Raw genomic sequence first — 10,901 nt, 5'->3', positions numbered from 1 at the left:
CAATTGCTTCATCTGCTTACTCTTATTTTAATAACAATAAAAGGAGAGGAAGAATGAGGTCATGCATCAAAGCCCTTAGCACAGCGCCTGGCACATAGAAAGGGCAGGTGCACATTGCCTGTCCTCCTCAGATAACCGGGGCAGCGGTGGCTTCGATGTGGTTCTGCCCAGTTTGGGCACCAAGGTGTGGCCAGGCTGCAATGGATGTTTAAGTAAAGGATAAAGCTGGTGGCACCTGACTTTACTAAGCCCTGGTGCAGGGGATTCTCAGAAACCCCACTGCAGAGGGTGGCACGAACCCCAGGGCTGGGGTACACACAGCACAGAGTTGTTCTGTGTCTGGGGAACTTGAGGACATCACATCAACGTCCCACCCTCATGAACTCGTTATGAACTAGTGACTTCTCATGAACCGGCGAAAGCCAATTTGAAGCTCCAGAACAGGGAAGAAGCAACTGCCTGAGAGAAGGAAGCAGGAAGGAGAAACAGCCCCGGTGCTAGGAAAGCCGTGGTTGACTGAACCAGACTGTGGGAAGGAGAGGGAAGGCAAGCTACAGTGGTACAGAAAGGGCTGTGGGCATCTTATCCCAAGGGAGGAGGGAGGAGGAGACCCGGCCAGCCAGGTCCAGGAGGTCCCAGCCTCCGGGCCAGCAGAAACGCCAGCGCTTCTTAAATGTCACCCAGTTGAGGAGAAGGGGGTGTGGGAGCACAGCCTGTCCTAGAAAAGAATAGAAAGAGTAAAACTGGTGTTGGGTGTGAGTGGCGGAGGACACCTGGGTTGATAAGAAAGTGGGATGTGGCAGCTGGGGAAGATTTAGTGCTGGAAAAGAACAGCAAATGTGTGTGTATCTTTTACAATTAAACCTCCACCCAAGAGCCGGGGGATCCAAGAAGAGACCTGAGAACATATTTGTGGAAAAGGCGTAGAGTCCTCGGAAGTGGGGTTTTAAAGATGTCCAAGTCCAGTGGGGATGGACCCTGGGTAATGGTCAGGGGTGGATGGGAAAGAGGCGCCCAAGGAGCCGTCAAACCCTAGTTGGGATCAGGAGCCAGATGCGCCTGAGGAAGCACCTGGACCCAGGGCAGCCGCTGTGGGACGAACACCACATGAGTCTCGGGCATGTATTTTGATTCCAGCCTCCCTTATGAGGGGCAGCTCCTTCTTTTCATTCCCTGGCTTCCCTGGCTCTGAAATGGGGGTTAACCCTGAGGCTGCCCTGGGCCTGGCTGCAGGCACAGGAAGAAAGGCTTGTGAATGGCTGGTGGGCGTGTCCACGCCAGCCGAGGCCATGTTTACCTGGAAGCATATTTCTTCTTCTCAAGCCACTAACTGCACACTCAGAAAATTCCAGGACCAAAGAAAGGGTCAAAGGTTTCCACAGGCCACTGGCACTGAGCTCTGGGCAAATGCAGACACTGAGCCGAGAGGAGGAGCAGGACTGGGTCTCCTGCCTGGAAGCCCTGGTTTGCCCCGCTGCCCTTTCCCTGCTTCTGAGCCCAGAGCCAGCATCTGCCAACCAGTCCACGTGCACTGGACCCTGCAAGGCTGGGCCTCGGGTGAAGGGCGGCTCCACCAGGGGCCCCGTGAGGTTACTCAGTCAGCGTGCCTGACTCCTCAAAGTGTTGTCTGTGACCAGCCCTGACCAGTTCAAGGGTGGCAGGGAGAGCACCCCTGCATTGCGGCTGGACCTCAGCCCAGTAGGTGGGGGAGGCAACAGGTACACAGGCATCCCCCCGGGAGGTCGGGGCAAAGTGCTGTGGGTGCAGGAGGGCAGTCGTGGCCTGCGGGAGGGCAGAGCTGCTTTAGGGGGCTGCTTGCATCTGGATGGCTTGAGAAGGGTGCAGTAAGGGGGTCCTGGGAGGACAGGGTACAGTGTGGGGAGGCCTGGTGAGGGAGGCTGGGTGGGAGGGCAGAAGGGTGGTTTGGGGAGGGGATCTTCCTGCCCTCAGTCCCCCTGGCCATTGCAGGCTTCACCTCCACCAGTGGCCTCCTGTGGGACCCAAATTCATTTCCACTATAGACACGGGGTCAGACTTGCTGGTAGCCCAGGTTCCTGTCTCTGGACTCCCCTCCACGGAGCCTGTATGGGCAGGGCACTCCTGTCCCTTTCTCCCTCTTCCTTCTCTGGGGCAGCCCTGCTCTCCTCCCAGGACACAGCCCCACCCAGGGCACCCTGCAGCTGAGCTTGGTGCCGGGACCTGCTCTGGCCTGGAGGGGATGCACATCAATCCCTGCAGACGGGCTGGCTCCTACAGGACAGGTTTCCCTTGGAAAGAGCTCCTAAGAGCGGGGAGCAGCCAACCGTCCCCTGGAACTATGCCGAGGACCTTCCTGTCGAGGGGACTGAGCCTGTGAGGTCAGTAGGAGTGGAGCGTAGGCACTGGGCTGCCGTCAGGCCAGAGGGAGGAGGCGGCTCTCCCAGGCTCACTGCTCTGTTGAGTCAAAGCCAGTGCCCTTCCTGTCTCTGCAAGGCCCGTGTGTCCAACGGCAAGCGCAGAGGAGAGCAAGTGCCAGGGGGAGAGGACACCGTCTGGCCAGCCCTGTCCTCCACAGACGGCCCTATGGTCCTGCATGGCGCCCGCCTCCTTTCCTCTCTGACCACAAACTCACATCTCTCTTGCTTTCCTGGCCCCTGTTGGACCCCAGGGCCGTTGTCTCCTTGCTTGGCACCGTCCAGGTATGAAGAGCAATGGCACGGAGGTGTTGCTTCCCAAAAGCCTCTGAGCGGCCACCCGCTTACTGGACAGGCCACTGGCCAGGCACCCGCAGCTGCTGGTGGGAGGTGGGGTCTCAAGAGGGTAGAACTCACAATGGGAGGGAAGACTGGTCCCTTGCCTTTGTAGGGTGCCTTGCAGGCTACAGGCACTTTCCCATTCGCTTCTTGCAGCAGCCCCATAGCAGGAAGAGGTAGGGATTCCTAACCTCCTCTACAGTGGATGCAACCAGAGCTCCTAAGCCGAGGGCCTCCTTGTCTCCAGCTCTCCCTGGGATGGGCCCTACTCGGGAGCCTGAGGTGGGAGGATTGTTTGAGCCCGGGAGGCACAGGTTGCAGTGAGCCAAGATTGTGCCACTGCACTCCAGCTGGGGCGACAGAGCAAGACACTGTATCAAAAAAAAAAAAAAAAAAAAGGAAAAATAAAAATAAATAGGAAATACTTAACAAAACAAAGATCCTTTAAAAATGTTTATCCAGTTTCTTTTATACACACACACACACAATGGCCATATCATTCAACCTTTTTCACTTTTCACCCCCTTTTCTGCATATTGGTGTCTCTGCAACCCACATTAATATCCTAGATTTTTGTTTATACATGTATAATCCTGTTACTCGTTGTAACACATGACACATTGCCAGATTGCTTAGAATAAAGCTGTCACATTTGACCTTTTCACCAGCAATGTGGAATGATAACAATTTCTTCACATCTTCTCTAGAAGTAGGTATTTTAATTAATTCAATTTTTGCCAGCTAGATTGGGCATGAAATGATGCCTCATTATTTTTTTAATTTGTACTTCCTCCTCTACTGCCGAATTTTAGCATCTTTTACTGTTTCTTGGCCATTTGAATTTGCTGTCCTGTGAACTGGCTCTTTATATCCTTGGCTTATTTTTCTATTGAATTGTTATCATTGTAGTTTTAAAAATTTTAGAGCTCTTTATATATAAAATCATTTGTATATTTATCATTTCCCCCAAGATCTATCATTCTGCTTTATCTAGATATAGTCTTTTTTTGCTGCTCATGCAAAAGTTTTTACCTTTTTTATAGGTAGTCAAATATATCTACCTTTTCTTTGAGAACTTCTGGGTTTCCAGGATTATTCAAATACACTTCTCTCTCGCCTCTCACTTTGCACATCCATGTGCTTGCATTGAGTTGTTTAGGTCTAAACTTCCCCAATGGGTTCTTGTATATATGTGTGTTACAGCAATGAACAGGATCATGATAATCCCTGATCTTGTCCAGCGTTCAGGCTGATGGCACTCTTCACGCTTCAGAATGTGGTCCTGAATCCTGAAATACACTGGCAGTCCTGAGCACCACCCTCAGAACCATTGCTTTATTACTGATTTTAGACGAAAGCTGCTGGTATCTTTTCCTGACAACTGAGTTATGCCCTAAGTTCTGCCAATACTAGCTGTGAAATGAAGAGGAGCTCAGGACGCGCTGAGAAGACCCATGGGAAAGGGAGAGGGACCACTTACCCCACGACAGCAGGTGGGAAGGATCACCTGGGAAATGCCGCGAACCAGGACCGTGTCACGCATGGCAGACGCCACGCAAACCTCTGTGCAGTGAATGGAGGGCCCTGTGTATCATTTTAAACCACTGGGATTATACTCCATCTAATTTGTTTAAAATGATGGGGAATAAAACATGTAATCCACCTTATATTTCCATCCAATACGGTCCGAGTTGAAATGTTTCAGTTCTCGGATAAGTACCTCTCTCAAGACACTTATCCAGGAGGTGTTGGATAATCAGGGCAAGGGGATGGGGACAGATGAACAGGCTCCGGGTCTGGGACACAGAGCCAGGTGTGTCCTGCCAGGTTCTCAGGAGTGTCATTGATGGGTAAGAGTCTGGGGGAGGACTGCCCTTGCCAACTAGCCCAGCAAGTCTAGACAGATGGCGGGCATTGGATAAATAGCAACCCACGCCAGCCCCAGAGCCTCTCCTCACCTGAGAACGCATAAGCATCCTCTCCAGGAGAGGGAGTGGGGGGGCCTCTGCCCTTTGCCCAGGGAACCCCCTGGCGTGACTTCAGGTTGTTGTAGCCCAAGAATCACACCGTTGGTTGGACAGGAATCTGGATTGGAACAAGCTCTCCACCTTCCGAGTCCTCACCCTGTGATGATTTCCTGTGGAATTATGAGCCTCTGTCAAGCGTGTTCCACACACGTGGACCATGTTGGGGGCCCCAGGAGTGCAGTGGACAGCAAGGTCGATACTGTCCATGGCATCAGTGAAATCAGGTGTTTCTCCACTCAGCTGAAGCCCTGAGAACTTAGAATTGCCACCCAGGTCTGCAGTGAGGATACTTCTGCTTTGGCCAGGAAGCAGCCTGGCATGGCACCCAGCAGAGAGCTGGCGCAGGCCGGGGGTGCAGGAGCTCTGAGGCGGCTTCTGCCTACTGAGTGCCTGCTCTCGCGAGGTGCTGGGAGGAGGCTCTCCTGCAGGGCTTTCACCCTCTCAAGGCTCCTATAAGGCAGGTGCTAGTACCATCTTCTTCACTGGAGAGGCATGCAGTGTTTGGGGGTGAAGCACCTCACCCAGGCCACACAGGTAGCAAAGTGCAGAAGCCAGGAGCTAACCCCCAGTGATCTGACCACACGCTGTTGGGAAGATGTGCGGTGTGTAGGGGAGGTGCGCGGTGTGTAGGGGAGGTGCGCGGTGTGTAGGGGAGGTGCGCGGTGTGTAGGGGAGGTGCGCGGTGTGTAGGGGAGGTGCGTGGTGTGTAGGGGAGGTGCGTGGTGTGTAGGCGAGGTGTGTGGTGTCTAGGAGTACCCAGGAAAGGGGGCTCGGAGCCAACTGCCTGTGAAGCCAGCACAATCACTCACCATTTCTATTTCTCATTGCTGAGGATAATCGCAAGGGAGATGAGCTTTGTGAAGCTGGGTCCCCGGTATTCTCTTCCACAGATCACACCCTCCACACAGGCCCTTCTCATTTCCCTGGGGCTGCCCTGTCCCCAGAGAAGGTCAGGGCGGTGCCAACGTGCCAACACCGTGGAGACAGTACAGGTGCCAGGTGAGATCAGTTTCTGCAAACACAGGAGTGTGAGGAGTTTCTGCGCCGGCTGAGGTTCCAAGGCCTGTTTGACTGGTTTCTCCACTCTGAGGAGCCAAAGTGTAGTGGAAGTGCCAGAGTGTGTTTTTTTCCTGGGGTCAGTCTGGTGGGAAAGTTAGAGTTGGCCTCGTCTGAACAGAAGGACAGCCACTCTACACCCTGCGTATCTCCTCCCAACACACACACACGCATGCACACTTGCACACACATGCAAACTTGTGCTCACATGTACACACAAACCCACACCTACACACACATGCACACACAAATACACATATACATACACACACACAAACACATGTGCACACAGGGAATGCACAAGGCAGTCCCATGACTGATGGTAACTCTCTCCTTCCTGCCTCTGGGGACTTGTCCAGCCACCTTGGAGACGTTTTCATCCTTCCTATTCCAAGTTGCAGATGTCTTCAGTCCTCCTCAACGAAGGAGACTTCCTTTCTCCTCCAAGGTGGCAGGGAGAGTTGGCGTCTCCATGAGGGGCTCAGCTGAGAGGCGTGGGAGAGGGGAGGAGAGCCCACCTCCAGCACTCAATCACAAAGGCACAGACCCCCTCACTTCCCTCTTCTGTGCCGATCACGACCTTCTCTTTCTCACCTGGTCCCCGGCTCCTTCTCTGCAAACCTCAGCCTGTTCCTCTGCTGCAGTTCTTCCCAGCCTTCTGCACCTCCCTGAGGCCCCTCACACACAGCTCCAGGGGCAGCCACTACATTAGGGCTGGCTGGGGCATCTTCCTTCCTCTCACTGCTCTGCTGGGTTTGCTTCTCACATGGCCCCTGGGTCGGGGGAGCTCGGCTGTGGGACATGGAGCCAGTGGCTGGGCACCCCAGCTCCAGGCGCCTCATGGGGTGGAGGACGGATGATGCCCGTGGCCCCTGCATCACACAGGGATACACACAGAAGGCATCGCCTGGGAATGCACCTTAGCTAGAAAGAAGGCATTTCTCCCTCCTCGAAGCCAGGCTCTGCACCCAGCTGCTGTGCTAAACCAGCAAGGCAGAGGGGCTTGACCAAGCTTGCCTAGGTTTGACAACAAACGCCATCTCGTCCCTCTTTGGGAGCCCCCATTTGGGCTGTGCCAGGCCATCTGTGGTATGGGTCACTCATCCATGGCTGTCCTTGGTGTCCCTGGTGCTGACCCCAGAGGAGGGGGGTGGAAACTTCACCCACGGAGTCTGAGCCAAGGCAGCTGATGGCTCGCATACTGTGGCGGGAGGCTGAGGAGAGGATGAAAAAAAACGATCTCAGTGCTTGTACATGCCCTGAAAAGAGAATGTGTTAGGGAGGAAGCGACCCCGGATGGGGAAACACCCAGTGGGAAGCCAGGGGACTTTCCCTATGGGACACTGCCTCTCCCCATCCAGAAAATGCACATCGCGAGAAGAGTGACCATCGCCTCGTCTCGTGATGAGACAGCCTGAGGCTTTTTCTAAACAGCTGCTTCTGCTCTGCATGGAACTGCCTCTGTTTGGAGCTGACACTGGAAAGTCAGCTAATGCTCTGAGCCTTGGCATGTTGGACTTAACTAAACCTCGAGGCAGATGCATTTAATTTTTCAGTTCAATCAAAAGAGGTATAATCATAAAATTGTGAGATTCCCCTTCAAGTAGATGTTTTTCCCCAGTGTTGGTTGACATCAAACATGAACCAGCTTGTTACTGACCATGAGGTTTATCATAGAATAATAACACCTGCCGCTGGCTCTGTACCTAATAACCTGATCCTACGCACTCCAATCAGATACGGTGGGTGCATCATCCTAGTTTATAGATGCAGATATTGAGACACACATTTCCACATCACTGACAAAACTGGAACCGGGAGCTCAAGGCTCCTAATATTGTTTGCAAAGTAGTATTTAATACCCATGGAAAATGACATGAAATAATTATTAAACATTTGGATTTTAATCACAGGTCCCAACAACAAGATGAGAAGGAAAGGAAATTTCAAATATAGATTTAAATCTTCAGGTATTCTTTAAGGAAATAAAACAAGGAGCTGGGCTGAATCCAGCTATTAAGAGTCCCGCCCTCCCTGGGCCCCTCACCAGGCAGGATGCTTCTCTGTTCTCCTGGCTGGACCCATGTTCTCCATCCCAAACCGGTTATCAATTTCATTGAGAAATTTTTGTTGCTCAATATTTATTGAGGCCTCTGTATTATTCCACCACTGAGGTGAGCTAGAAAATCTTCAAGATAGCTTTCTAAAATGAGTTAGACAACTGGGATACTCCTCTCTGCATATCTTTCTCTATGCCGGGTGCCGCTGAACTCCGGTGGGGTGACCCCCTTGCTTGCCTCTCCCTGCTGACCGTGACCTTCCCTTTTTCACCTGGTCCCCGGGGCTCCCTCTCCGCAAACCTCAGCCTCTCTCTCTGCTGCGGTTCTTCCCAGCACTTCACACCTCCCTCTGGCCCCTTGTGCACAGCTCAGGGAGCAGCTGCCACACCAGGGCTGGCTGGGGCATCTTCCCTCCTCTCACTGCTCTGCCTGGTTTGCCCCTTGCGTGGCCCTGGGGGACCGAGCTGTGGGTCATGGAGTGAGTGGTCAGGCACCCCAGCCTCCGGCTTCCCTTGGGGAATGTGTGCAGCACCAAGGGGCTGGGAGGTGTTTGTCTGGCTGTACTTTAGGGAATGAGAGGGTACTTGGTCTATTTCATGGGTTGAACAGGAGGGAGGTGGAATGTATAAACTTTCTCAGGGGAATAAAGGAGTTTGTTCCTTAGGTACGGGCAGGGGTTGGGGAGAAGAATGAGAATCTGTGGAGATTAGAGGAGACTTGCTTGAGAAAGGCATCTTGGGGACTCCAAGGCAAATGTCCCCTCACAACTGTAGGTCACATCAGTGGAAGGACTTGGGGATGGTCCCCCAAAAGCTTAGCTGTTGCTCTAAAAGTTTCTCAAGGTAAGTGGCCCTGGGGTTTTCCTTCCAGAGAACAGATCAGACCGAGAGCCCCAGTAGGTTCCCACATGGGTTTTTGTGCTTAGGGCTGATGCTTAGTAAAACCACAAGGAAGGCCAAGTTTGATGGCAGCCACCTGTTCTGCATCCTCCTGCCCCTCTGCCTGCACCTTTGGGGTATGCTGGGCACTGAGACCTCCCGTCTCGCTGCAGCAAAACTCCAACTGTAGCTGTTTGACGCCCTGTGGATGGAACGCCTGCCACTCAGCTCCCGGGGTGTCTGCACAGGGAACCTTGGACTTGGGGATGGAACTGAATTGTAGGAATCCCTGAGCTAGAAGGGAGTATTCTGGGGAGACAAAAAGTCTTTCCCTGGCCTCTGAAACTGCATATCACATGTTCACTTGATACACAACATCTCAGCAATGGCTATGGCTCTAGGCAGCCCTGGTCCCTTGCTTCCTCGAAGTTAAAGGCAGTGAGCCCCATCCTCTGTCTCTAGACCCTGGACTGGGAATCTCATGATGCCCACAGTTGTGCCCTGGCAGAATCAACGCTACCACCCACTTCCCTTCCACAAGCCCCAGCCTCAGGGCAAGAGCTAGGCAGTAGCACTGGAGAGAGGGGTACGGAAATAGCAAACACTGGGGCCTGCTGTGCCCCTGAGGGAGCCTCTTCAAGCCACCTCCCTTTCCAGTCTCAGTCTTTGTGAAGTTGGAGAAGCTGTCTTGAACCGCTTGGCTTGGTCAGGACCTCTGAGAATCAGCTGCAGGGGAAACTATCCCCTGGGCAGAATGTTCCTGGAGGGAGGTGGTTGCTATCAAGGCCAGGAGGGGTTGGCAGGCTAGCCATCCCATACCCCCATACCCCGACCCCACCGCAGTTCCCACCTGGAGCCCGACAGTCCACCCACTCCCATTCCTGCATTTCCTGTCTGCAGTGGATCTGTCCCTCCCTGGGAGGAGGCTCTCACCCCAGGGCATTTGGAGGGTGGGGAGCCTTCCTCCTCCCTTTGTTCCGATTGCAGAAAAGGAGGGGGTTCCCATGCCAAGTCAGAGCTGCCTGGGACAGACGCTGCCTGGATCCCTGTGGCTGCCTGCGCTCTGGACCAGGAGCTCTGAGAGCAGCAGGTTGAGGGCCGGTGGGCAGCAACTCGGAGGCTCCGCGAGGTGCAGGGGACGCAGGCATGGCCGGTGAGCTGACTCCTGAGCAGGAGGCCGAGTACAAAAGCGCCTTCTCCGCGGTTGACACGAATGGAAGCGGCACCATCAATGCCCAGGAGCTGGGCGCGGCGCTGAAGGCCATGGGCAAGAATTTCTCGGAGGCCGAGCTAAAGAATCTCATCTCCCAGTTTGATAGCGACGGCGACGGCGAAATCAGCTTCGAGGAGTTCATGGCGGTGGTGAAGAAGGCCAGGGCCGGCCGGGAGGACCTGCAGGTCGCCTTCCGCGCCTTCGACCAGGACGGCGATGGCCACATCACCGTGGACGAGCTCAAGCAGGCCATGGCGGGGCTGGGGCAGCCGCTGCCGCAGGAGGAGCTGGATGCCATGATCCGCGAGGCCGACGTGGACCAGGACGGGCGGGTGAACTACGAGGAGTTCGCGAGGATGCTCACCCAGGAGTGAGGCTCCCCGCCTGTGTCCCCCCAGCTGCGCTCTGAGCCTTCAGGGCCGCCGCCCGCTGCTGCTTTTGTGCTGGGACTCTCCAGGGAAACCTGGTCGGTGGATGGGAAACTACCTCCCCCTGGGAGGAAGGCTTTGCGCTCCAGGGCGTGGATGTGGCGCCCTCGGCCGCCTGTGAGCCCCTCTCTGCCTCCAGACCTTGGGCAGAAGGTGGTCTCCTTGGGCCTGGTCCCCCTTTGCCCTGCAGTGGAATGGGGTTCCCCAGCTCGGGCCTGCCCTGAGGGTCCCTCAGTCCCGCATTGATCTAAATAAAGGACTGCCGAGTCCCATGTGTGCCTGGTGTTTGTGGGCCGGCGGCCTCCACCTGCTTCCAGGGTTCCTCCCAGCCCACCCCTCTCACCTGCGGTGTGAAAACTGCCTGGAGCAGGCCCCAGGGGCACCTCCTGCCTCCCCTGAGGCAAAGTAGAGGGCAGGTGGGCAGAGGATGTGTGAGGATGGTGCTGGGCGGTGTCTCTGGCTCCCCGCTCTGCCTGAGCTGCTGGTGAGGACCTGGGCACGTGTCCT

General features: G+C 54.7%; 1 protein-coding gene across 1 annotated transcript; it reads left to right on the top strand.

The window, feature by feature from the left end:
- Positions 1–9,825: 9,825 nt before the first annotated feature.
- Positions 9,826–10,430, top strand: CALML5 (calmodulin like 5). The gene has a single exon (NM_001266662.1). It carries the CDS (start codon positions 9,900–9,902, stop codon positions 10,338–10,340), a length of 441 nt encoding a protein of 146 aa, NP_001253591.1. The 5' UTR covers positions 9,826–9,899; the 3' UTR covers positions 10,341–10,430.
- The last annotated feature ends 471 nt before the right edge of the window (positions 10,431–10,901 follow it).

The sequence above is a fragment of the Macaca mulatta genome, chromosome 9 (assembly GCF_049350105.2).
Source record: "Macaca mulatta isolate MMU2019108-1 chromosome 9, T2T-MMU8v2.0, whole genome shotgun sequence".
Lineage (NCBI taxonomy): Eukaryota > Metazoa > Chordata > Mammalia > Primates > Cercopithecidae > Macaca > Macaca mulatta.
Note: the sequence above shows the minus strand (reverse complement) of the source record. Positions and strands in the feature narration are given on the sequence as shown.

Excerpts from the sequence above, each read along its gene's own strand:
- CALML5 (NM_001266662.1), top strand. The coding sequence starts at position 9,900 with ATGGCCGGTGAGCTGACTCCTGAGCAGGAGGCCGAGTACAAAAGCGCC.